General features: G+C 45.8%; 2 protein-coding genes across 6 annotated transcripts in view; both read left to right on the top strand.

The window, feature by feature from the left end:
• Positions 1-4,899, top strand: part of OXSR1 (oxidative stress responsive kinase 1) — an 87,514-nt gene extending 82,615 nt beyond the window's left edge. For all 3 annotated transcript variants that reach the window (XM_081882477.1, XM_081882478.1, XM_081882476.1), the window contains exon 18: positions 1,577-4,899. In XM_081882477.1, coding sequence (XP_081738603.1) covers positions 1,577-1,651 — 75 coding nt within the window. In that variant the 3' untranslated portion in view covers positions 1,652-4,899. The remainder of the gene's footprint in view (positions 1-1,576) is intronic.
• A 1,980-nt stretch (positions 4,900-6,879) lies between these two features.
• On the top strand, positions 6,880-26,600 carry LOC309353197 (solute carrier family 22 member 13-like). 3 transcript variants are annotated; one of them, XM_081882463.1, is made up of 10 exons: positions 6,880-8,333; positions 11,419-11,522; positions 14,601-14,755; positions 16,183-16,351; positions 17,133-17,253; positions 19,152-19,243; positions 20,473-20,687; positions 21,300-21,408; positions 23,710-23,919; positions 25,267-26,600. In XM_081882463.1, the coding sequence occupies exons 1-10, from the start codon at positions 7,962-7,964 to the stop codon at positions 25,355-25,357; spliced, it is 1,638 nt and encodes a 545-aa protein (XP_081738589.1). In that variant the 5' UTR covers positions 6,880-7,961; the 3' UTR covers positions 25,358-26,600. The 3 variants fall into 3 exon arrangements, with proteins under 3 accessions (XP_081738589.1, XP_081738590.1, XP_081738591.1); XM_081882464.1 differs by lacking the exon at positions 21,300-21,408 and having other exon boundaries at positions 23,714-23,919; XM_081882465.1 differs by lacking the exon at positions 25,267-26,600 and having other exon boundaries at positions 23,714-23,905.
• Positions 26,601-26,743: the final 143 nt, after the last annotated feature.

Raw genomic sequence — 26,743 nt, 5'->3', positions numbered from 1 at the left:
GCTTGCCTGGGGGAATAGCCCAGAATAGCCCAATGAGGGCTTGGAATGCTAGGTGTCTCTTGAGAAGAAAATCTGGGGGAGGGGGGGTAATGAAATGGAGTTTCTGGAAGAGGGTATGGCTGGCTGGCTGGCTGGCAGGAATTCTGAACAGGAGCGTTCCATGCTGCTTTGGAAAAACGCCTTTGAAAATTCAACCAGGACCCAGGACAAAATATTGCAAATGCCAAATTGAACTACATTCTGCACAACGGCACAGTTTAATGTAACGTGGTGGCTTTAGACATGCTTAGTGGTGAGCATTTCTGATAAAGGGGGATTTGCTAACTTCGGAAAGCTTGCCCCCCCCCATCTAGCCCTTTTCTCTGCATCTCACATGTTCTCTTAAAGCTGCATCGGAATGCAGAAGGATGTGAGTTTTAATTTTGGTCTGCAGAGAATATAAAAAAAGAAGAAGTGTGGTCTGCTGTGACTAGAGTCCCGCTTGCTGTTTCAGCGAATGGCTTCCTTGTCCATATGCACCAGGGTTTGCACCCGTGACAGTCTCCCCATTCGTGCTCCCCACACCTCTGAACTTCACAAGGTGACTGTGCAACAGAAGCGGACTGTGGCAGTCTTTGTCACTTTGGCGAAGTGCATGGGGAGGGGGCACGGAAATATTTCCCACACTTCTGATTTCTCACAGAGGCATCACTTGCACATATTCCAGCTGTTCTATTTTTGCTTTGTTTAGTTTAAGAGCAAGGTTGCAGTCCTCATGTTTGCTCGAGGTAGTGGGTTTTTCCCCCCTCTTTAAAAATAGAGTAGAGTTATGCACTCATTCTTTGTGGTCCCAGGCCACTCTTCTCCAAAACTTTGCCCCGCAAGTGGCTTATATTGGAAGGCATAGGGAACACTGGCCACCTAACTTTGCCAAATGTTTTTGCAAGTTTTTTGCAATAGTATCTTCAGAGGAGCTCCTGGTTCAGTTTCCATCTTATACGGAAGCTTGATTTGCTTCCATTAGAAACACACCTTTGATTCCCTGGGACTCTTCATATAAAGACTGTGTTCAGGTTGCCTTCGCTAACTTTATGTAAAGATTTGTTGACCGGCTACTGCTGCCCTTTTTGAACCACTTTCTGATATGTTTACCATTTTGCTACTATTTGTATTTAAATATTTACAGGCCACTCTTTTCACAAAGCTACTGCAGGGCTGGGTTACTTATATTTGACTGTTTCCACTGATTCTTAATTTTCTCTTTCCCGTGGCTCTTTTTTTATTTTAGCGAGGGTTGCTATTCTTGTTTAATCGACAGCAAGCTGTATTGCAGGGGGTTGGACTAGATGACCCTTGGGTCCCTTCCAGCTCTGCACTTCTATGATTCTATGACCCACGACTGTCTGGCCCGGGTGGCAACTCTGCCTCGGCACTGCGAAATCCAGGCATTCTTCTTCACGTAGAATTCCAGGGTGTTGGGTTTTTGTTGTTGTTGTTGTTGTTAATGGTTTGCGATTTTTGAAAATGGTTTATGGAAAGCTCCTCTCCTCCGTGATGCTTACCGCTGTTGGACTTCCCCGCCCCCTCTGTTCTCCAGGCATCTGGCGTCGAAGGCTCCGATATCCCCGACGACAGCAAGCTGATTGGGTTTGCCCAGCTCAGCATTAACTAAAACGACACTCCCAGACGATGGTTTCTTCCCCCCCCCCCAACGGGTGCAGCCTTGAACGCTTCTGTCAGCCTGAAAAGCAAAACCACTACTGCCAAAGAACCAAACTACAGCTCCCTTTCTTAGAAGCTTTAACCTCGTTTGTTTCCCGAGTCGCATCGCGGCACCTCCCCACCGACACCACCATTGCAGACAGCTGGCTTCTCGGCCACGTTTCCTTCATCCCAGATGTGCAGACCAAGCCTTCCATTGCCTGCATGTTTGTAGTTTTTATATTATTATTATTATTATTGCCTTAACTATTTAAAGTACAAAAAAGAAAGAAAGAGAAGGAGCCAGAAATACTACTGAGAGTACGACACGGGGCTTCCACTACTCTTAACAACTACCCCGGCGTGATTCGTGTGCCTGTCCGTTTCTTGATTCTACGTCGAATTGGGTTTTTATCCCCCCCCCCCGTGTGGCTTGTGGTTGTGGCTCCATTGCAAAAGGGGGGGGGGTTGCTTCACTTTTGGGTCCACTTTACCAGGCATTGGGGGGGGGATACTTTAAAAACTACAGGAATGGCAAGCTATTCTAGCATGTCAGAAATCCGGATGGGCTCTTGCGAACCCAACAAAGTCTTAAGAGAGAGTCTTAAGCCTTAGGCTTAGCAATAAACCATTAAGGGATCTTATTTAATGGGTCTACGGCACGAAAGAAATGGATTAGCCTTAATTCCTCCTCGCCCCCTTCACATTAATGCAAAATAGAGCATTTGGGAAGGGGAACTATCAGGGTATCGTTTTGTTGCTGCTGCTCTTTTCGTTACTTTTCACCATCCGCAATCTTGTCAGGCCACTTTCCAAAGTGTTTGTCTCTAGCGGAGGGGTGGGGGACCTGTTGTTGCACACACCCCCAACGTCCCATCTGTCCTATCCAGCATGAGCAACAATCAGGGGGGATGGAAGTTGTGGTCTAAAAGCACCCAGAGGAGGGTTGCGGGCTTCCCATCCTTGCTCTAACGCAGCAAGCCAGAACCTCTGCATACTTCTGCTGCTGTTGCCGCCATGCCCAAATCACCGTTGTTTGAAAAGCGTTGGTTGCTGGGAAGTTTGGGAAGGCTGGCCTTTGCAATCCCTGTTTTCCCATCGGGGGTGGTGGTTTCCATAACAACGTTTGTGATGGGCGTCCCTTGTTGAAAGGAGATTGGGTGGAGCAGTGGGACTGGATAGTCCTAGATATTGTAATTGCTTTGTGAAAAAGAAGAAGAAGCTCCCCAACCCCCAGGAATTTTGCCATGCTGTTATCAGGCTTGCTGCGTCCCCACAATTCCACACAGTCATTGGGTGGCAGCACTGGGTGAGTTTCAAACCTGACTTTGTAATCCTGGGAATTGTAGTTGTGTGGTTTGGAATGCGTAGGCCGGCCTCTTCTAATTTGTTAAGCCTCCAGTTGTTGCTAAACCACAACTTCCATTATCCTTGATCATTGTCCAGGGCTGAAGGGAGCTGGGAGTCCAATATTCCCTGGGGGTGAGCATCTTGGTCTCTCTGGAGATAAGCGTGTTGCCAAAAAAAGGAAGGCAAGGGAAATCTCAGCTTGCTAAGCTGGCTGCAATTCCCAGAACTCTTTTGCAAAACTTGGGTTGCTTCTTCAAACGATACACCCTCGCCGTGGGATTTTCTCTGCAACCGTTTTTGAGAAGGGAGCCCTTTGGAAGTAGACTACGTTGCTGGAGGTTGTAATCGCGCAAAGTTTGGCTGGGGTGGTTTAACTGTGCAAAGTCGTAGATGTGTGGTTTGATGCATTCATAAAACCAGATGTTCTCTGTACATGGATGCTAAGAACAAAAGTTGACCATGCCTTCTGGCAGTTGAAAGCTCTGTATTTGTTTCTGTACGTGTGTGTGTGTGTGTGTTTCAGCCGAAGCAAATCTTTCCTGTTCCTGTTCTCAGAATTTTCCTTTGGTGTGTTCAAGATAGAAAACGCCTTCATCCTCTTTCCTTTTTCCCCCCTGCACAGACTGGTACATATGGAACCACCCCTATTCTGTTTTTAACAGCAATAAGATAAATAAATAGATTGCCGGTAGATTCATACATGGCAAGATTAAGCTCTGGGCAATTTTGTCCCTCTTGCTGCACTAATTGCTTGGAATTTGCAAAATTGATTTTTTTTTATACTCTCCAGTGTGAGCATCAGAGTTTGATCAAGATGATAGAACTGAAACCAATATAGCTTGTGTTTAATATTTTTTAAAGAAATGAGTATCTGGTGGGGTGTGTGTGCGTGCGTGCGTGTGTATGTTTTTTTTTTCATTGTTTTTTTTTTTTAATTTCTACATATAAATTATACTTTTTAGTTTGGAAAAAACACTTGTAATGCAATGTGTGAATAATAAAATGGTGTAGATTCTTCCCTCTCCCACAGGTCTCCCCCCCACACCTCAAACTTAGTCCAGTTGGGCTTTTCGTGTATCCCCGCTCTGCTTTTGAAGCACAGAGAAATTGTAGGCAGTCTGTGATGGGTGAATTTAAATCCCAAACAAAGGAACTGAGTTCTCGTTTCTCGCTCTACAGCCTTCCAGTGTGCTTGGAATTAGCCCAGACATTGCAATCTCTTAACCAGAGTTAAAATCTCTGGAGCTGGCTTACGGATTTCTTCCTTCCTTCCTGTTGACTCTCTCTCTCTCTCTAGGGCAAATTCTAGCCCTCCTTGTTTCTTTGGCTTTATCCGTGGTTCTGCATTCCACCTGCTCCAGCTTTAACTGGAATTAACCTTCCAAGCATGCGTCTGAAGCTGCTCTGTTAACTTGGGTTAAGGCAGATCCTGGTTAACGTTTCTGCAAAACCATGGCTACGACCGAGAAGGAGGCTGGGAAAAGAGAGGATGGAGCTTGCAAATTTTGCATCTCACATCTAACCTCTTAACTGGGATTTAAGGCCCACACACTCAACCTGGTGCCTTCAGGGGTTTTGGACCACAATTTCCATCTGCCCAGTTGTGATCCAAAACCTCTTGAGGGCACCAGGTTGGGGGGGGGGACTGATAGAAGAGACGTGTGCACTGGCCCACTCTGGTTGGGGGGTGGGTTTCAATTCAGTTAGGAATCTCTTGGGTTTCCCCCCATTTAACCAATTATATTTATATATTTCTCACCCTATCGGCAGTGACAGAAGCTTCCTTCACTCTCTCACACACAAGTTTTCGCCATGTTTGCTTTTAAAGAGAAAATAACAATTCCTAAAAACAAAACAATCTCCCCCCCCCCCCAACCTGTAGTTTATTCGCTCTACCGGTAGGTCACGCGCAAAAACTGCTACAAGCGTGGAGGCAAAACGAAGAAAGGATAGGAAAGGGCCACATCGCAGTGGTGTCAAAGAGGCAGAGTGTGAAACAAAAGAGCCCCGTTCGAATTCTGAGCGTCTGTGTTGGAAGATCTAGTTCTGTCCGCCTCGCCCCCTCTGAGAGCACCACGTTCACCCCCTCCTTCAACTCCTACTTTCTTTTAAAACCTGCATGGGTGGGTGGGGGGGGTAACACTAAGCAGTCCCGGGACTACTGCTTCCGAGGGGGGGTGGTGTCTCTGACCGGGGTGTGGGGGTCCCCACTTGATCGATGGGAGTGGCGGAGGCTCCGCCGCAGTCTTGATTCCCTGAATCCTTTGTCTGCCTTTGGCCAGCGGCGCGTCCCTTCGGAGCCTGTGATGTCATGCCACTAAAGTGGGCAGGGCTTGCCTCAAGCCCCACCCCCCTTGTAGGATGATGGTGGTGATCAGTGGCATAGCGTGGGATGTCAGCACCCGGGGCAAGGCGAGTAATTTGCGCCCCCTAACCCGTGGATTTTAGCAGGGGGCAGAGAGCTGCGACTGCAAGCGCGCCCCCCCAGATGTTGCGCCCGGTGCGGCCGGCCCCCCCTGCACCCCCACGCTACGCCACTGGTGGTGATTCAAAAAGGTGGGTGGAGCTTCTGGCTGAAATGGGCCTCAGGTGAGGAGCCAGGTAGGCGAAGCTTGGAGGGCAAGTAGAAGGCACCCCCCCACCCCACTCTTCCCACCCTGTCTTCAGCTATGAAGACCAAATTATTCTGGTACAGTATTACTTCACTTTTGCCTGCATGCTGTGCGAACCTTGTTGTACTCTACACTGGGACGGGAGTCCGGCCTAATCCAGTGCAATGATGCAGAATCTATTTATTTGCTCCCACCTCTGTCTAACCCAAGTCTAGCGGACAAGAGTATCCATGCTGCCCATTCTCCTTGTCATTTTATTTTATTCTGTCTTAATGAGCCTTCACTCCCCTTGCTATTAGAAATTTCTAGGCATGTGTCTCTTGGTAATAGTTTTTTCCTTTTTTTTTTTTTTGCCTGGGATACTAAAAAGTGCTAGACGACTGTTTTGTTCTCGAGGTTCAAAGTGCCAATGATTTTATTATTTTATATTTTAATTTTTTTTGGGGGGGGGGTTAAGGAATTATTTCTAACCTTTTTACCCTTAACGGATCAGAGGGGCTTTTTTAAAATTTTATTTTGGGTAAATTCTGAACTTGAACCTAGAAATCAGTTGGTATTTTTTTAAAAACTTAGTTGATACTCTTAGGGATGATGGTGGTGTATTAATATAACAGGAACCTCTACACGATTTTGGTGTACTGTAGATTTTAATGAAAGATGTAAAATATTCAGCCTTTTCCCTCCCCCCTTTGACTTTGTATTTTACTGCATGTATTTCTCTAATTTTTAATCAATAAAAAAAAAATGTCCATTGCTTTTTGGAGTCGGTTTGTATTCTTATGATGCTGCTCTCATTCTCTCTCTGCCTCTCCTTGCAAATATCCCCAATACCTCATCATGGTTATGTCGTATGTTGTAAACAAAAATTGCCCTTTTCCCTTATGGGGTATCCAAGAGCCCATATAGTGTCCTTACGTAGGTTCCCTATTGGTAGGAGAGAATAACAGAGGCCAACCAGAGAATACTGAGAAGTAAAGCAGCTAGCAAGCTTGATCTTTATTGAACTGTTGCAACAGGGTGCTCCCCACACTCGCAGGAGAGAGGTGGAACCCAGAAAAATTGGCGTGCAAGGCCTTATAAAGACTTTTGAAATTGCCATCGGTTCGAATCCCTGCGGCGGGGTGCGCTCCCGTCGCTCGGTCCCAGCGCCTGCCAACCTAGCAGTTCGAAAGCACCCCCGGGTGCACGTAGATAAATAGGGACCGCTTACTGGCGAAAAGGTAAACGGCGTTTCCATGTGCTGCTCTGGTGCTGGTTTGCCAGAGCAGCTTCGTCATGCTGGCCACGTGACCCGGAAGTGTCTGCGGACAGCGCTGGCTCCCGGCCTCTAGAGTGAGATGAGCGCACAACCCTAGAGTCTGTCAAGACTGGCCCGTACGGGCAGGGGTACCTTTACCTTTTTAGATCAAGACCACCCCCAGAAACATCATACATACATCACAGAAGGGGTGTAACCTAAGACCACCCCTCGGATACATCATACCTACATCACAGAAAAGGTGGTCTTAAAACAGAAATTTGAATGTTGTTTTTCTCCTGTCCTTGTTTATCTCCTGTCTGGCAGGTTACTCGATTGGATTGCCTGGCCAGTCTTTTGTAATGATAAATACTTAGTTCCTGGGCCAGGTCACAGGCTCACACCCTATTCAAACACAGACATACCCTTAAGACAGGATTTGTGAAGGAAAAGACAATGGGGAGGCTTTTCCATTTTCTTTTGACCTTGCAGAGAAAACATTTGGTCAGTTGGGAAATCAAAATGGTTCCAGGTCGGTCTTCCTGTGCTGATCTATGTATGTGCTTGGTTGGTACACTTATGAACATTTAACATATATCTAAGACCTCAAAATTCCTATCACATGTATGCTTACATAAAAGAGAATATCCACACAACACACCAGCCTTCCTCAAGAGAAGTTCTGGACTACATTTGTAATCTCTCTGCCCAACTTTAATTCTTGGTTCTTGGTCTCTCCCCCACCCCCCATCATTTTTCAATATTTCCTTAGTTGGCATTTCCAACATTAGAATAAATAACAGTGGCGACATGGGACAACCTTGTCTTGTCCCTTTTTCAATACGCCATTTTCCCGTGGTATTGCCATTTATTGTTGGCAGCTGGGTTAATGGGTTGCAGAGTAGTGTTGCAGAAATGTGAGGCGTGTCATGCTGTCAAAAGATCACAGTGGATACCCATCCTTGTTGCCAAATCCCATCTAAACATTTATTTTGGGTTTAAACATTAATTCCAGAGGCTAGGTGAAAAAGGTCTTTGGGGAGATTGCAGTCACAGAAGGGAAGGGTAGAAAAAAGCTAGCAATGTCTGACACTGGGGAAATCATCAAAACTCTTGGAGACTTTGGGCGTTTCCAATGGCGGTTGTTGGTGCTCGTGACTCTAGCCTCGCCAAGCCTCGCCTTCCATATGTTTTCCCAGTTATTCATGGTCCTGGAAGAGCCCCATCATTGCAACACAAGCTGGTTCAACGCCATCGGCTTGAACCTGACTGAAGAGGAACGGCTGAACTTGACCCTTCCCAAAAAGCCCGATGGGACATTTGAAGAATGTCTCATGTACACTCCAGTGGACTGGGATCTCGATGCCATCATGCAATATGGACTTAATTCTACCGAAAAGTGTCGGCGTGGGTGGGTTTATCCTTCAAACCGAGAGCCTTCCTTGCTCACACAGGTTTGGAAATTGAATTTTACCCTTTGAATCATTTGCTTGCTTTCCCCCCTAAGTTATTTATTAATTTATATACTGATTATGTGCCAAAATGGCTTCTAAGCAGTCTATATACCCCTGTGCCCTTACCTTCGTGGATCCCAAGGCAATCTACATTTCTGTCCCACTGCGATGGGGTTTCCCATCCAGGCACTCAGCAGGATCTGCTTAGCTTCGACAAGATGGTGGCCTCGTGGGTCTTCAGACCGTAGGGCAGGACCGCAGTCCAGCACTTTTCTTCTGCGCAGACAGCGCATTGCAATGTCTCTTCGCAAAAAATGCAAGGAAGCAGACATTACGAAGTGTACATTCCTGAAGGTGATTTTTGGAACCGTTAGAAGTGACGGCAACAGCGACTGATTTTGGTTATTTCTTTATATAAGATTGTCCCAGCATATGTCATGCTTCAGAGAAGCCTATTTAAACATAAAGCAGTATATTAGTGGCAGCGGCGATTTATTGCTAGAGGGTTAAGAGCCACACATCCTGGTCGATAGTTTCCTTCAGTGTGTAATACATCGCTCTTGTCCTACTCCTCTAGCTCCTTTTGGAAAGAGTCCCTAATTGTGTGTCCAGACCCCGCATTCACCCCCTCGTAAAGAATAAGACACCAGGACACAGATACTATGTTAATGTTATTGGGCATATTTTGGAAACTTTATTGATTACAGACTGTGAGCGGTATTGGCTTAGGCATTGAATGGACCCGACTATATCTGACTCCTGCCCGATGTGCAGGGAGTCCAGTAAGGGTAAACCAGAAAGGGGAGCCCTGTTGATTTAGACCAGGGGTCTGCAACCCGCGGCTCCGGAGCTGCATGTGGCTCTTTTACACCTTTGCTGCGGCTCTGGGGCAGATAATAGCAAGGGGAGGAGGCGCATTGTACGCCCTGACACTCCCCACTGTGGCGGGCGCTGTACTGGCTGTGACGTCGCATGGGGGCGGTGCGTGCATTAGTCACCTTCCCGCCCGCTGTCAGATCGCGGCTCTGGAGATATACCGTATTCTTCGCTCTATAAGGTGCACCAGACCACAAGACGCGCCTGAATCTCTTCTGAATCTCAGAAGCCAGAACAGCAAGAGGGATCGCTGCGCAGTGAAAGCAGCAATCCCTCTTGCTGTTCTGGCTTCTGGGATAGCTGCGCAGCCTACATTCGCTCTATAAGACGCACACACATTTCCCCTTCCTTTTTAGGAGGGAAAAAGTGAGTCTTATAGAGGAAAAAATACGGTATTTGTTTTAAATGTCGCAATGGTTTTGCGGCTCCCACGGTTTTTTTTCCTTCGGAAACGTGGCTCTTTTTGTCTTAAAAGTTGCAGACCCCTGATTTAGACCAACTCGAGCTCCCCCTGGTGTTCCTGTCGGGGTTGTGTTATGGCCCTAGCCCCGCCCCAGGCTTTGGACAAGATCCACACCCCTGGATTCCTTTAAGGGAATACCCTTAAGCTTGGAGGGACAGGTGATGGCCACACCTCCGCTCCTCCATCACGAGGTCAAATGATGCCTAACCGCAAAACCTTACAAAGTTGTGACGATTGCTACGGGGTAGGCGAAAACCAAATGCCCCCTTGCCAGTTTTGCCAAGTGGAAAAATTCCTACCAGGCCCCTCAATGGCGACCAACCATGGTCCATAGCAAGGCCAATGCAGAAAAGCTGTAAAATAGGGAGGGAGGAAGGTAGTTTGAAGAAGCGAGCCAAGAGGAAGCCCTCCAGCTCACGCCCCAGCTTAAATGGTCCCGGCAACGCCCCCCCAGCCACTGGATTGGTCGGCTGGACAATGACGTGGCCGGGATCCCCCGGGCAATGCGGGACTTCGTCCCCTGCTCCCGGAGGAGAGTGGGTGGCCACGTGGTCCACTGCAACACCTCCCCACAGTGAAATGGAGCGGACTTCACAGCTTTTGAGACTTCCTTGCATGTCCACCTCTGGCCTTTTGATGCTAGCACTACCAAATTCCTGTTCCTAGGAATATAGGAAGAGCATTTTAGAATCAGGCTAAATAAAGTCTGTTCTTACAGTGGCTAACCACTGGAGGCAATCTATTGCCATCACGATTAGTAGTCATTGGTGGTCCTGTTCTTCATTAGTTTGTCTAATCCCCTTTCCCACAGTTTAGCCATGCATGCCTTGTGTATGGTCCCAGGTACCTCATTTTGAACACAGCGAAGTTTCAGGAGGTGGTGCCTGCTGCACTCCACGCCCTCACAATTCAGAGCCATTTCACTTCCACACCTGTAGCCATAGCTGTTAAGCAACATCTTATGAACCGCCGTGAGATCTTTGGACAACAGGCAATATATAAATTTAATTAACAACAACAACTCCCAACCCCAGTGCCTGCCCCACGGATGATGCTGAATCACAATTTGGCAACCCTAGGTGTTTTTGCAAGCCAGGGAAAGTGTATTGCTTTGCATTCATTTCTTTGTCTTCCTGTCTATTTCCAGCTCCCTCCCACCAAATTATGAACTTTAAACTTAAACAGCAGCATCATTTTTCAGGCAAGTAAGAACGGTAAATGCAATGGCCATCATCAAAAAATATTTGTGTGTGCATGTGTGTGTGTGTGTGTGTGTGTGTGTGCGCGCACACACACACACACACACACACACACACAATTAAAATTAAAAGCAAATTGAATTTAAAAATCACCCAAAGTTACACCACAAAAGGAACTTAATTCACATTCAGTTCACTTGGAAATTATAGGTGCAATTCAGAGATGTTTGATTTAATTCAGTGAATTAGTTAACCTGAATTAGTTCATTGCAAGATCTGAATGGACCTTGATTGAACAGCCCTGGTCTCTACTGACTGCTCCCCTGGTTTTCTGGGTTTACTATCTGGAGATGTTAGGGATTGAATCTAGTTCTTTCTGCATACAAAGCAGCTGCTATACCAATGAGTTCTGATCCTGGTTGAAAACAGTTTCCTATGCACAAGCCTTGGCTACTGAAAATATGTGCCCATTGTCAAGGTGCAAGTTTAATTCTTTCTCTCTCCTTATTCCCTTCAAGTAAAGTGGCTTTCCTTTTCTTTCCTTAAGTTTGACCTGGTATGTGACTGGCAAGATTTAAACGACATCTCACAATCTATTTACATGCTGGGGCTTCTCGCTGGAGCGCTGGTGTCTGGTCTGTTAAGCGACCGGTAAGAGAGAAAATATAAGGGGCAGTAAGCTGGGGAAGTGTTGCCGTTTAGAAATGTGGTTAGCCAGCTTCAGAAGGATTTTACCCAGGACAGTAGCAGGGAAGGAATGGGTTAAATTCCCCGCTGCTTACCTCCCTGCTTGTAATTATTAGATTCCCAAAGCTAACGCAACTTGCATTTTTTAGAAACCTGCACCTTAAATGCAAAATAAATAAATGCATTTAACTTTGCATGTAGCTTGGTCCTTAGAGCGCCGTGGTGTCTTAAAAATGGATAAAAGTGATTGTGGCACTGCTGCCTGTGTCACCAGACTCCTAAAGTCTACCACAAGCACAAAACCAGAGACAGCGGAGAGGTGTGGCCATGAAACTCAGAAGGTTCATTGGGTTTATGACATTTATCTACAAAGTTTAAAGCACGTAGATAAACTATTCTCAGTAGTATAATTTGTGATAACATGGCCATCATCGCAAGGCTAGGAGGGTTTAACACACGTAGTGGGAGACACGTCCCTAGTCTCAGTTAAGACCTCAATGGACAGAGTCAAATTTTATCACAAATTGTTACATCTGTAATTTCATGATGGGGTTTGGGGCGTGTCTTCAACAGCAACAATGCAACAAAACAACAACACCGCAAACTGGCTTATAAGTATAAAACCAAATTTACTAGAATAATAACTTGAATAGAAATTGACTTGTAACCATTCAAGCAACAAACATACTAAGGTGCCATGTGCAAAACAAAGTCTGGAGATACTGTAAACATGGAGTAGATAAATGTACAACTGTATCTTAACAAGTTACATGTGCAATAAACGTTCAGACTGGATAAATGAACCATTCAATGATTTGCCTTCCTGTGATTGATCCATGCATACGGCTTTGTGTTTCCAACTCAAGTCCCATTGAAGAGCATCTCATCCAGTTCAATTTTGAAAAACAGCTTTGAAAAACGTTTTCATATTCTCCAGTGTGCTACCCTTGCCATTGTGGCGGCACAGGGTTGCCGTTCTGTCATTGGACTTACGCTACTTGTTGAACGGTTCATTTATCCAGTCTGTACAACATTTATTGCACATGTAACTTGTTAAGATACAGTTGTACATTTATCCACTCCATGTTTACAGTATCTCCAGGCTTTGTTTTGCACCCTGGCACCTTAGTATGTTTGTTGCTTGCATAGTTACAAGTCTATCTCTATTCTAGTTATTATTCTAGTAAATTTGGTTTTATACTTATAAACCAGTTTGCGGTGTTGTTGTTTTCTTTGCATTATTATTACTGTCACCCCATTTGGTACTTTGTGTATATACTTCAACAGCAAGAAAACAACAGCTTCCAAGCCAGTAGAAGAAGTGAAATGACGATACCACAATAAATGCTAGTTTTTTAAAGATACCACGATACTCTGATCCTTTTTGCCGCAGCAGACATAACAGGATGTTTCATACATGAGCAACTTCCCTCCGGCTTTTAGCAATGGCATATTGTCACTGTTGTCATGCATATAATAAGAAACTCAGGAGCAGAGTCGTGGCTGCTACGTAGCTACTGAGAAAAAAGAGGGAGATGCAGGGAGACCGTAAGGTTCGTAGAAGCGGGGGGGGGGGGTATAGGGGAACGTAAGGGGGCAGCCCCACAAAATAGTCCAGTGAAGACTGAGCTTGCACAGTGGCCATACAACGTTGTATGATGGGGAAAACTGGGAGGAGGGAATGGAGTATCTTGGGGAAGGTATGACTGGCTGGTACCCTAAACACCAGTGACGTCTGCTTGCAGGTCCCACTGATATTTTGCAAATCCCAGTATACAAGGCAAACATCTGGAAATCAAGAGTAGAACTTTGGGGAGGTCAGGAGTATGTAAGTTACACCAGCCTCCGCCAATGTCTTGCCCTTCAGATATTTTGGGGTCCCATCATCCCTAGTTGCCAGTCCTGCTGGCTAAGGCTAATGGGCTTTCATCCCTCTATAATAATAATAATAATAATAATAATAATAATAATAATAATAATTATAATTATTTATTTATACCCCACCCATGTGGCTGAGTTTCCCCAGCCACTCTGGGCGGCTCCCAAGCAAGTGCTAAAAACAATACAGCATTAAATATTAAAAACTTCCCTAAACAGGGCTGCCTTCAGATGTCTTTTAAAGATAGTTTAGCTACTTATTTCCTTCACATCTGAAGGGAGGGCATTCCACAGGGTGGGCGCCACTACCCAGAAGGCCCTCTGTCTGGTTCACTGTAACCTCACTTCTCGCAATGAGGGAACCACCAGAAGGCCCTCGGAGCTGGACCTCAGTGTCCGGGCTGAACAATGGGGGTGGAGACGCTCCTTCAGGTATACAGGATCGAGGCCGTTTAGGGCTTTAAAGGTCAGCACCAACACTTTGAATTGTGCTTGGAAACATACTGGGAGCCAATGCAGATCTCTCAGGACCGGTGTTATGTGGTCCCGGCGGCCACTCCCAGTCACCAGTCTAGCTGACACATTCTGGATTAGTTGCAGTTTCCGAGTCACCTTCAAAGGTAGCCCCACGTAGAGCGCATTGCAGTAGTCCAAGCGGGAGATAACTAGAGCATGCACCACTCTGGTGAGACAGTCTGCAGGCAGGTAGGGTCTCAGCCTGCGTACCAGATGGAGCTGACAAACAGCTGCCCTGGACACAGAATTGACCTGCGCCTCCATGGACAGCTGTGAGTCCAAAATGACTCCCAGGCTGCGCACCTGGTCCTTCAGGGGCACAGTTGCCCCATTCAGGACCAGGGAGTCCCCCAAACCTGCCAACCTCCTGTCCCCCAAAAACAGTACTTCTGTCTTGTCAGGATTCAACCTTAATCTGTTAGCCGCCAACCATCCTCCAATCACCTCCAGGCACTCGTACAGGACCTTCACCGCCTTCACTGGTTCTGATTTAAAAGAGAGGGAGAGCTACTAAAGATTACAGCTGGAGACCAATGTCCTTGTGCCCAGGGATTTTTGTGAGTGCCTCCTGTTTTCTGCTACTGTCTTAGGAGAGGGAAAGTTCCCCCAAAGCAACGTGATGGCAAAATGCATTTCCTCCTCTCCCAGGTTTGGTCGGCGGCCAAGTCTTCTGTTGTCCATGCTCATCGAAGGCGTGTTTGGGGTTGCTACGGCCTTTGCTCCCAATTTCTACCTCTACATCGCGTTCCGATTTCTTGTGGGTGCTTCTGTTTCCGGAGTCGTGATAAGCAGTCTAGCTTTAGGTAAGATGTACACAAACGGCTTTACAAAATGGAAAGTGAAGCCTAGTCTCTGGGTTCCTCTTTGGGCAAATGAGGCCCTCAATACCATTGTACCTGGCCCTCGGAAATCTCCCCATGCCACGGCACTTGCTGGCTGTTCTTTGTGCGGTGTGTGTTTATTTTTATCATGTTTATTATGAATATTCATTACTCGACGCCATGCGAGACATCCTCAGGGGAAGAAAAGGCTAAGGAGTAAACCCTACACAAATCTGGAGTGCAGTCCCTAAGACAGTTGGGTGCCAAGCTGGTGCCAAATGTATGGCTCTGCTTTCTATTGGATCAGCAAGGCCTTTATTTCGCTCTCTGACTGCATTTTTTAAAAGATCAAGAGTGGTGTTTATGCTCCGAATAGCTTCACATTTCCGAGAGCACAGCATTCTGAGTATGGCTTTTGAAGACAGATATACCAGACTCTCATACGAGCAGAAGCGATAGCTCAATGGTCAGGCCTTGTGCTTTGCATGTAGAAGATCCCAGGTTCAGTTCCTGACATCTTCAGACAAAAGGACCAGATAGCAGGTGAAGGGGAAGATCCTTCTCTACCTGAGGCCCCTGGGATCTGCTGCCTTTCGGAAGTCCAAAGCCCTCCAGATGGACCAATAATCTGATCTTGCATCAAGCAGCTTCATTTGTTCCATTTGTGATGCACACTTGTCAGAACATAAGACCTGGGCCCTGGGCCCTTCCAGGGTTGTTGAACTACAGCTCCCATCACTGGCCATTCTTGCTGGGGTTCATGGGAGTTGGAGTCCATCAACGTCTGGTGATCTTCTGATAGTTGAGGCTGCTTCGCACAGAGCTATGCAAAATAAACCCCAGATTGACAGCTGGCCAGCCCCTTGTCAACCTTGTCCCATTGGGGAGATAAGAAACCGTCCAAGTTCAGTTGACCTAGGGCAGTGATGGCCAAACTTGGCCCTCCAACTGTTTTGGGACTACAATTCCCATCATCCCTGACCACTGGTCCTGTTAGCTAGGGATGATGGGAGTTGTATTCCCAAAACAGCTGGAGAGCCAAGTTTGGCCATCACTGACCTAGGGCAAGGTTTATTACCCACTATATTGCTGCCCTAGGAGTAGGTTTTTTTAATGGATTTCCATCTGGAACAATATTTTAGTAAGTCACAGCCGAGTGTGTGTGTGTGTTACTGAACATCCAAGACAAATGCCCTACATAAAAGCCGCAAATTCTCTTTGCACTACCAGCAGAAAAAATCAAGAGAGGGTTTTGTGGAACTGAATGCAAGTTGAAGCCAAAACCTTAAATTGTGAGACTGCCCTGTCAAAAGCTGTTTTAAAAAAATAAAAAATAAAGCTTTATTCATATGATTGGTTTTTTGTTGCTTTGTTTTCCTGTGAAATCAATTTCTCCTAACCACCTGTAGCAACAGAATGGGTTGGAATTGTCTACCGTCCACATACGGTGATTATCAGCCATGCAGCCTTTTCCGTGGGGCAGATGATCCTGGCTGGCCTGGCTTATGCCTTTCGCGACTGGAGGGCGCTGCAGCTTGCTGGATCTGCTCCAGTTTTTGCCCTCTTCTTCTACCTGTGGTGAGTGCTGGATCAGAATGTGACAAGTCCCTGAGCCAGGCCCCCAACCACCCACCTATTTTTTATTTGAAGTGGTGTTTTGTTTTGTTTTTACCCTGCCTTCTGCAAGAGCCCCAAGGTGGCTTAGAATGAAAACAGATGCATTGCAGAGGGTTAGACTAGATGACTCATGGTGTCTCTTCCAACTCTACTGTTCTATGAGTTGGACTTGCAGCAATATACACACACACACACACACACACACACACACACACACACACACTTTTATTGATTTTTTAACATATCAGTTCCAATAGTCATACAACCTATCTTCTCATCTTATACAATATTTTAGACTTCCATCAACACCTCTGATGATTTTCCGTTCTTTATCACTTATTCTGCACTTTTTAATTTCTATATTGCATTTAATTGTCCTTAGCTAATAATTCTTTTCATAGTCTTTCTTGTAATATTTCAAATAATCCACCTTAAAAAAACTTCTTGCAAACCTACTAGCGTAATCTGTTCATCACAATTACTTTTCAAATAGTTCATATATAGTTCAAATAGTTCATATATTTACTCCAGTCCTCTAAGAATCTCTGATCCCGCAGGTTTCGAATCCTTCCTGTTAATTTATCTAATTCTGCATAGTCCGGACTTGCAGCAGTATATCAAGGGTTCCGGCCTGCTATGCTGTCTGCCAGGTCACCGTACCATTCTGGTTTTTTTTGTTTTGTTTTTAGTAGGGATGTAATGGACTGCCCTGAATTTGCTTGCCTGTTGGAATATTTCCCAGGATCCTTCCTGAATCTGCTCGGTGGCTGGTGACCAAAGGAAAAACAGAAGAAGCCAAAAAGCTTCTCCAGAAGGCATCTTCTGTCAACAAGCGAACCATCCCACTGAAGCTGTTAGATGAGGTAAGAGAAGCCGGGCGTTGTAGCCAGCTATTCTTTGCAAAAATATCTGTAATGATTATATGGGGGTTGCTCGTGCATAAGTTGCCGCCACTCCTGGCTAGGTGGCCTGGTTAAACCTTTCCTGGCTGGACAGCTCCTCACTTCGTGGCTGTTCAGTCACTGGCAGAATCCGACAGTGGGCGTTTCTTAAACCTTTTCCAACATAAAAGTTGTTTGACGCCCAGTCTCCTCCTACTCTCCCTGTGTGGAAGTCTTCTGCGCAGGGAGGGCGTGGGTAGCGGAGGACCTGTGCTCTCCCCGCTGGTGTCCAGTGAAGAGTCTCTGAGCCTGCTCTCTGCTTCCCCCATTGGCCCCCCTCCATCCCTGGCACTGATTTTCTTCCCCAACAGGAGACCTGCCTCTCTCCCTACTTGTCCCCTCTCCAGCATCGTCGTGGAGCCTCGCCTCCTCCTCTCGTTCTGATGGCAGTTCCCTGACAATATCATTTATTTCACCTAGTCCATATTGTTATGTGCACCCCAATCTCAGAACGGTGAGAGATTTCAGGGGTGCCAGAGCATATCTTGGGCTAATTACTTGCACCCCTCCCCCCACAAAAAATTAGCTAACTTCAATTTTCAAAAGCAGATGTAGAAAAAATGAAAAGCACAAAACCAGAAACTGATAAATGTATTTTAAATTGCTGAAGTCGCCTACTTGTAGCATCAAAAAATTGGAACCCTAGACATGGAGTGGAGTGGAGTGGAGCTCTATGGCTCTAGGATGAAGTCAGAGAAGCAAAGGTAGCTCAGTAGTATTTGCCATACAGCCTAGACTGTCTTTTCATCTAATCCAGAGGCTGGGAACTTGTGGCACTCTAGATATTGGTTGGGCAACATCTCCCACTGTCCCTGACTGCTAGCCTTGCAGGCTGGGGCTAGCAGAGGGCAGCAGAATCACCATTCCTATCTTACCATGTACTTAAGCTCAAAAGAAAAGAAATGCAGTCATACCTTGGTTTTCGAACAGCTTAGTTCATGAACAACTTGGAACTCGAACGCTGCAAACCCGGAAGTAGGTGTTCTAGTTTGCAAACTTTGCCTCGGAAGCAGAATGTCTGGCACGGCTTCCGCAGCTTCCGATTGGCTGCAGGACACTCCTGCAGCCAATCAGAAGCCGTGCCTTGGTTTCCAAACATTTCAGAAGTCGAACGGACTTCCGGAACGCATTCTGTATGAAAACCAAGGTACGGCTGTGGATAACACTTTCCCCATGCTTTTCCAGCATCTGGCTCCAGAGGAAAACAAGCAAATGAATCTAGCCAAGCCATCCCGACTCCTTAGCAGCCTCCATTTAGCAACTCCTCACGTCTCCATTGCGCAAATCATGTTTACCCCTAACTCCCACGAAACCTTGTCCAGCTGAGAAGGTGAGCAGACAGGAATCATGGATGAGCTGGGCAGGAACTGCGCTTCTTTTCGCTCACCGCAAAGCCCAACAGAATACCTGCCAAGTGCCCTGGGAAAAATGGGACATCCAGGATTTTTTGTGAGAGATTGCGGTGGCCATTTTCGGTGTCACGTGCTCTCACACTGTGTTCTCACCCCCAAAAGCGCTTTTGGGGGGGCAAGGGCAAGGAACAGGTCACATGACTTGCCCGGGAGCGTGTCCCAGAAGACACGAGTCCTGGTTTTGTGTCTCCAGAAGTTGGGCAGTGTGCTACAGGGACACAGAAATGGCCAACACTGTTTGGGTGGTCCATAACTATAGTTTGGTTTTGATGCAGAAACAAACAATGAAAAAAGGTGAACTGAGATGGGCTTTCCAGAAAGCAAGAGATTACAAATGAAGTTACGGTAACTTGGGTTTCCCCACTCCGTCCTTTCTCTCTTTGTTTTCACTTTCATGTCTTGCAAAAGCTGAAACCTGAAAAGACCGTGTCTGCAGGCATTTGGGAACTGTTTAGAAACCCCCACATGGGGAAGGTGACTTTCGTCCTATCAGCAGTCTGGTAAGCCTGTTATCTGTTGTTACTTTATTTGCAGTAGTACATTTGCGGGCCAAAGGTGCAAAGTTCCTGGCCTCTGCTCTGTATGCAGAAGGTTCCCATTTCAAACTCTGCTATCTCCAGGTGTGGCTGGCAAGGAAGCTACCTGAAACCCCAGAGAGTCACAGCCATTGTGTGGACAATATTGAGTCAGATGGGCCAGATATCCAACTTGGCGTATTTCCTAGATCTCAGAGAATGGGATTGGAAAGACTACCTACTCGAGATGGGCAAAAGGGCCAATGATTTGATTATGCAGAAAGCATCTTCATACATTTTGTCTCCTTTTATATTATCCTATTCATACATCAGCCCACACCGAAAGCTCGGCATCTGTAATTTGCCCAAATTACATGCCCTTTTCCAAGTCGCATTTCCAAAACGATCTGCACTCCCATCCATGCGGGTTAGAAACTGTTAACGGGAAAATCCGAGGGCTCCCTTGGACAAAAACAAAGACACCAACCAGGATAACTTGGAGCAAAACAGCAGCCTGTAGGTTTGGCCTTTATTGATCTGTTGCAACAGGGCACTCCCCTCACCCGCAGGAGAGAGGAGGGACCCAGAAAAATGGCGCACAAGGCCTTATAAAGACTTTTGAAATTGCCACCCTGTAGATCAAGATCACCCCCCAGAAACATCATACATAAAATCCCAGAAGGGGTGTAACCTAAGACTACCCCTCAGATATATCACCTACATCACAGAAAAGGCAGTCTAAACAGAAATTTGAATGTTGTTTTTCTCCTGTCCTTGTTTATCTCCTGTCTGTCAGGTTACTTGATTGGATTGCCTGGGGAGCCTGGCCAGTCTTTTGTAATGATAAATACTTAGTTCCTGGGCCAGGTCACAAGCTCACACCCTATTCAAACACAGACATACCCTTAAGACAGGATTTGTGAAGGAAAAGACAATGGGGAGGCTTTTCCACTTTGACCATGCAGAGAAAACATTTGCTCAGTTTAGGAATCAAAATGGCTTCAGGTCGGTCTTCCTGTGTTGATCTATGTACATGCGGTTATGAACATTACCATATATCTAAGATCTCAAAATTCCTACCACAAAACCTTTTAAAGAAGTTTAAACGGGGTACTGTGAGGAATTGCAAAGGTGTGTTTTGGGAAGTGCTGTGTGTCCTTCCAGTTTAAAACTCGCCTTACTTTTAATCATGGATATGGTCTGTTCATCTTTAGGTTTGTCAGCAGTTTGGCGTACTACGGGTTGAGCTTGAACGTGGGTGGTTTCGGTTTCGATATCTACCTGACGCAGGCTATCTTTGGGGCTGTTGAAATTCCAGGTCGTCTCTCCTGCATCTTCCTGGTGCAGTGGCTAGGGAGAAAGAAATGCCAATATTCCGCCTTGCTCCTGGGGGGAGCTTGTTGCCTTCTCATCGCAGTCATCCCAAAAGGTGCATATCAACCCCCAAAGGGCTAGCATCCCCTGGGCTAACACTTGCCAAATGGGCTCTGTTTTAAACCAGTCTTCAAAAGAGGTTTGGAGAAGTAAAGTCAGGCGATGCTCTGATTGGAATCTCGGCTTGCTCCAGCAAGCAGCCGACGCAGGCTGAGCATTCAATAGTGCTCCAGTTTCCTCTAAGCCACAGTCCTATCTTTGGTGAGTGATATCTCTATGCTTATAGGGGCTTATCATTCTTATTATTATAAGAATTTGATTTAATGCATATACCTCTTAATGCCAAAATGAGCTGTTTACAAACTATAAAAACACAAAAAGTTAAAATATAAAGATCCCAGATTAAAATATGCAAGAAAACAACCCCATTTGAAACCACACAGCAATTTAAGCAGGAGATTGAATTGAGAGATCAAGGCAATGCCTGTGGCAACAGATGCATCTTCTGAGGCTGGTGGCATGCCCATACAGATGGCGCCTCTTGTACCCATGGCCTCTTCCCCTGAGCATGGGTTGTTGAAGCCCTGGGTCGCATGGCAGCACACACACACACACACACTGCTTTTGTTTTGGGGTTTTCTTTGACATACAATCTTTCTTCCCCCAGATCTGCCTATACTAGTAACGCTGTTTGCCACCACGGGGAAGTTTATCATGTCTGCTTCCTTATCTATATCATATGTGTATTCTGCAGAGCTGTTCCCAACTATTGTCCGGTGAGGTTTGCTATGTATTTAAAAAAATATGGTGTCTCAAAAACGGGGTGGATTTATGCAGAGGGCCTGAAATACACCTTTTTTAAAAAAAATAAAGAGTTATATCAGATGTAAAGGTTGCATTTCCAGTTTTTAAATTGGATACCGTATTTTTCGCCCTATAAGACGCACTTTCCCCCCACCAAAAATGAAGGGAAAATGTGTGTGCGTCTTATGGGGCGAACGCAGGCTCCTTGGTTTCAGCGATAGCAACGCGAAGCCTCCGAAGCCTGCGCTGTGGAGGCTTCGCGTTGCTTTCGCTGAAGCCAGGAGAGTCTGCTCTTTGAGGCTGGCGGTGGGGAAAGCAGCGCTTCCCCCATCGCCTGCCCCAGAGATTGGGGGGCAGCGGGAAGGCGAGCGACGCCTTCCTGCTACTCTCCAACCCTCCTGTGGGCTTTTGCGGGAGATGGGGGAATTCCCCACCTCCCGCAAAAGCAGGCAAAAGCCGCACGCTCTTTAAAGGGGCTCCGCGGCTTCTGCTGGCTTTTCTAGGAGGTGGGGCAATTCCCCCACCTCGTAGAAAAGCCCGTAGGAGCCGCGCAGCCTTTAAAGAGCGCGCCGCTCTTGGGGGCTTTTCCCCGAGGAGGGAGAAGGGACTGACTGGCCGTTTCAGTCCCTTCTCCCTCCTGGTTGAAAAGCCCGTAGGATTTGCGCACGGCTCCTGTGGGCTTTTGCGGGAGGTGGGGGAATTCCGCCACCTCCCGCAAAAGCAGGGAGAAGGTCTTGGAGTAGCGCACAGGCTGCGGGGGGGGATCAGTCAATGCACATGTGAAGCAACCCGAGAGGCAGAGTAATCAAGTGATCCATAACCCTGAGATTCCCAAGTGAGAGTAAAAACCTCAATAGTCAACCTTCTCTTCTGATAACCTATTCAATTAACCATATGAATAAATGACTGTAAACAATTGCAGTTACAGATAGGTAGCCGTGTTGGTCTGCCATAGTCAAAACAAAAAAAATTCCTTCCAGTAATTCAAGCACTTGTAGACTGCAATGGGCTTTGATGACAAAATGGTGGAAAGAGAGGGGGGGACTGCTAGGTCTGGAGAACCAGGCTCTCTAGCAAAATTTGAGAAACATCACATGCCATCAGGGCTTTTTTTTCAGCTGGAGCTCACCAGAGCTCAGCTCCAGCACCTCTCAGGTAGACATCATTGCCATTCTAAAAGAACAAGGAAAACGTTCATGATGACCTCTTTTTCTAGAAAAATAGCACTGCATGTTGTGTTTATAAACCAACCATACAATCAACAAACGATTGTAAGTTTAAACTCGCAGGCTGGGTGAATGGAGAAGACTGACAGAAACAAGTGAAATCTCCACCCTCCACTCACTTTCCTAACATAGGTGCCAACTTCTAAAGACGATTGCGGGTGCCCAACATCACAAGGAGCCAGGGGTAGAGCTGAACGCCCTCTGAACATTTAGGGGGCCCTAAGAGTTTTAAGCCAATGCTTATTCCTGCTTCCAAGGGGAGCTGGCTGTTCATAGTGCTTATTGGCTGTGCTTTGTGACAATCAAAAAGCCACTTGGGCTATATCCAGGTTTCAGGAATCTCTAGGGAGAGTGCCATTTGTGTGGGTTGCCTTTTTACTTCCATGTGCCCCTTCTGGCTCACATGGAAGCAGTGCCAGCTCCCGAGCCTGGGAACTACCATTTTTAGTTCCGCAGTGCCCCCAATGCGGCTCCCCTCCAGAGGATATATTGAATTTTATTATTTCGGTCACAGACTAGTTCCAGCCCACATACAATATCAAGGAAGTCATAAAACACGATAGGGATACATTTGAATTTGCAATAAGGTATAACAGAGACAATAAGGATATAGCAACAGTTAAAAATATATATAAATTAAAACTTAGTCATTAACATCTAACCTAAAATTATCATTTAAAACCCTAATCATTATGATAGCACAGCTTGTGGCAGTCACACAGAATTTGGCTACCCTTAATGTGATCTCAGGGTCCTTGTCCTCTACCAGGAATTTTAGACATTGAAGTTTGGGTTCATCTTGGAGATTTTTGCATAGCAGAGGTGATAAATACCAAGCATATATCCCTGTAGAAACGGCAGCGTAACAAGGCATGAGAGACAGTTTCTACTTCCATCAAGCCACAAGGGCAGACTCGTTCCACGTATGGTTTACCCTCAAATCTGCCCTGCAATAAGGCAGATGGCAGCACATTGAATCTAGCGAGGGTAAATGTCTCCAGAGGATTGTGGGAAAGACTCGCCACACGTGTCATCCTTCCTTCTCAGGCAGACTGGAGTGGGGTGGTGCCAGATGGCAGCCAGATTGGCAGGCATCATCTCGCCTCTGATTGGTCTCTTGGACAAGTACCACCCCTCTATCCCCGTGGTGATGTTTGGCAGTGCAGCCGTGGTTGGTGGACTCCTTGCTTGCTTGCTTCCGGAGACGTGCGGCAAGGAACTCCCGGATTGCATGGATGACATTGCACACTATCAGAGGCAAGTTTTGGTTCTGAAGACTTGTGCATTTATTTATTCCCTTGCATTTTTTTACAGTTATGTGTTTGTGCTTGAGTTGTTGACCTGGTTGTGCTTCCTGGCTGTGTGGAGTCCGAAAAGCAGCTAACCGCTTCCATTAAAACAATGCAGAACTAAAGCAACAGTGCTGGGTGGTTTAAAAACACTGTTTTGCGCTAAGCAATTGTTTACACAAAGAAAATTCCTTCCAGTAGCACCTTAAAGACCAACTAAGTTAGTTCTTGGTATGAGCTTTCGTGTGCATGCACACTTCTTCAGATACACTGAAGAATACTGAGTGTATCTGAAGAAGTGTGCATGCACACGAAAGCTCATACCAAGAACTAACTTAGTTGGTCTTTAAGGTGCTACTGGAAGGAATTTTTTTTTTGTTTTGACTATGGCAGACCAACACGGCTACCTATCTGTAACTGCAATTGTTTACAGTCATTTATTCATATGGTTAATTGAATAGGTTATCAGAAGAGAAGGTTGACTATTGAGGTTTTTACTCTCACTTGGGAATCTCAGGGTTATGGATCACTTGATTACTCTGCCTCTCGGGTTGCTTCACATGTGCATTGATGTTGCTCAAGGTCCACAATATTGAGGGTTTGCTTGCATGTGCAGATGAGCTGTCACAGACCTAAAGCCACAAACAGATCTTGTGTCTCAGCCGATCATGCAGACACCTTTCCAGGCCAGACGTTCCACTCTTTTTGCCTTCTATTAATTTACATGAATGTGTGAACTGTGCCTTGATGAATGGCAGGTGATCTTCAATAACTGTGGCTGAATCGCACATGTTAGTCATCATCTGACATTGCAACCATCAGTACGAATGTGGCGTCACCTGAATGGGTTGGGAAAGGCTGTGTCTGAAACCCCGGAAAACTGCTGCAAGTCAGAACAGACAATATTAACCTACATGGACCCAAAACCATGGCGAGAGCCAGTGTGGTGTAGTGGTTAAGAGCGGTGGACTCGTAATCTGGTGAACCGGGTTCGCGTCTCCGCTCCTCCACATGCAGCTGCTGGGTGACCTTGGGCCAGTCACACTTCTCTGAAGTCTCGCAGCCCCACTCACCTCACAGAGTGTTTGTTGTGGGGGAGGAAGGGAAAGGAGAATGTTACCCGCTTTGAGACTCCTTAGGGTAGTGATAAAGCGGGATATCAAATCCAAACTCTTCTTCTTCATGACTCTGTGAGGCAGCTTCTGTAAACCAATTCCTAGGTTTGCTTGATGCACCTGCCATTCAGAATCATTTGGAGCAGAAAACGTATGCATGAATTTAATCATCTCCTTTTAACCTTCTTTCCCCTCCATAGGCCCAGCAAAAGAATCAATGGTAGTTTGGGAAATGCGTCTTTAAAACCGAATGAAGACATTACTGAACGGATAACAATAACTCGCCTTTAACCCACCGTGTGGATTGCTCCAAGCTGCCAAGAAGAATGTGTGAATTTCCTCCCCTCCCACTCTGAGCCCAGCAGATAAAAATAATTGGTTTAAATATTTTGTTTTAAAAAATGTTTTTTAAATGAAAGTGAAAATAAAAAATCAATTCTATTACGTGCCCCTTAAAATAACTTGGTTTGAAAGATCTGAATGTAATATGAGGAGATTAAAAGCATACACTCATGTTTAAAAGAACATTGATAATCTTAGGATAGATCTGGTTGTGCTTCTTACAGAATAGCTGCAGTGCAAATTTAGGGTGCAGTTCTATGCTCACACATACATGGGAGTAAATCCCTTTGGACTCAGTGTAGGACTTCTAGAAAACATCAGAATCAGCATTGAATCAAGCCAGACCTGGAGATGCTGGGGATTGAACCCGACACCTTTTGCATACACAGAATCAGAGAATTGTAGAAGGGTTCCGCGGGTCATCTATTCCACCCCCCTGCAATGCAGCAATCTCAGATACAGCATTCATGACAGAGGGCTATCTAACCTCTCCTTAAAAACCATTGCACTCTCTCTTTTTCTTTTTTACAGCTGGTGGATTATTAGCTTTAAATTGTTTTATTGTTTCAAAATGCTGTACTTGTAGTGTTCTCTTCAACATGAGAATTTGCTGGGATGGAATGTTTTAGGGTTGTAAATACTCTTGTGAAACGAATCTGTGAAATAGTTGAGCGTTTCTCTTATCAGGAGACCTCTGTAGCTTTGCAAGTCTGTGGGAAGTGATCTGCTAGTCTCAGCTATATCCTTGTACTTGAAAGTTCCGGTGTACCTGAGGAAAACAGAGGTTTGCACGCACGTGTTTGTTTTGTACAGTTTCCATAGCTAAATGTCTGAAAAAACGTTAGCTATAATGGAGGAAGACAGGCAACTTTTTGAAACCTAAGAAACACAGGCCATAACTTTTAACTGTTACATATTCAAGACACACCAATATAACATGTCTGTCCTGAGAAGTATTCAGGTACACTCCAGGCAAAAAAATGTTCCTCTATAACCAAACTTTTGGCTGATTAAACCATTGATGGCCTTCTAATGGTGTTTGCAGAAGGAGGGGGAGAATTCGTTTGCTGTTGTTGTTATGTTATGTATTTTGTGTTTCTATTTTGTATTTTTATGCTGTAAACCAGCCTATGATGTTTGTATGAAAGGCAGTATCTGAATGAATCAAATAATTAAATGGATAATAGTTTGAGCCATTGGCATTGTGAATACATACAGGTGGAATACAGGGTTTTTAAAAAGCAGATACCCCTTTAAAACCTAAAATGAACACAAAGCATGCTTTGCCCCTTCATTACATACTATATATGAGTGGTGTTTTCTCCATGAGAGTCA

Source organism: Podarcis melisellensis (genome assembly GCF_964234715.1).
Source record: "Podarcis melisellensis genome assembly, chromosome: 12".
In the NCBI taxonomy this organism is placed as follows: domain Eukaryota; kingdom Metazoa; phylum Chordata; class Lepidosauria; order Squamata; family Lacertidae; genus Podarcis; species Podarcis melisellensis.
The sequence above is the reverse complement of the archived record's forward strand: the minus strand, read 5'-3'. Positions and strand labels throughout refer to the sequence as shown.

Excerpts from the sequence above, each read along its gene's own strand:
- LOC309353197 (XM_081882463.1), top strand. The coding sequence starts at position 7,962 with ATGTCTGACACTGGGGAAATCATCAAAACTCTTGGAGACTTTGGGCGT. Across the intron at positions 8,334-11,418 it reads AGCCTTCCTTGCTCACACAG|TTTGACCTGGTATGTGACTG; the intron begins GTTTGGAAATTG and ends TCTTTCCTTAAG. Across the intron at positions 23,920-25,266 it reads GACATTGCACACTATCAGAG|GCCCAGCAAAAGAATCAATG; the intron begins GCAAGTTTTGGT and ends TCCCCTCCATAG.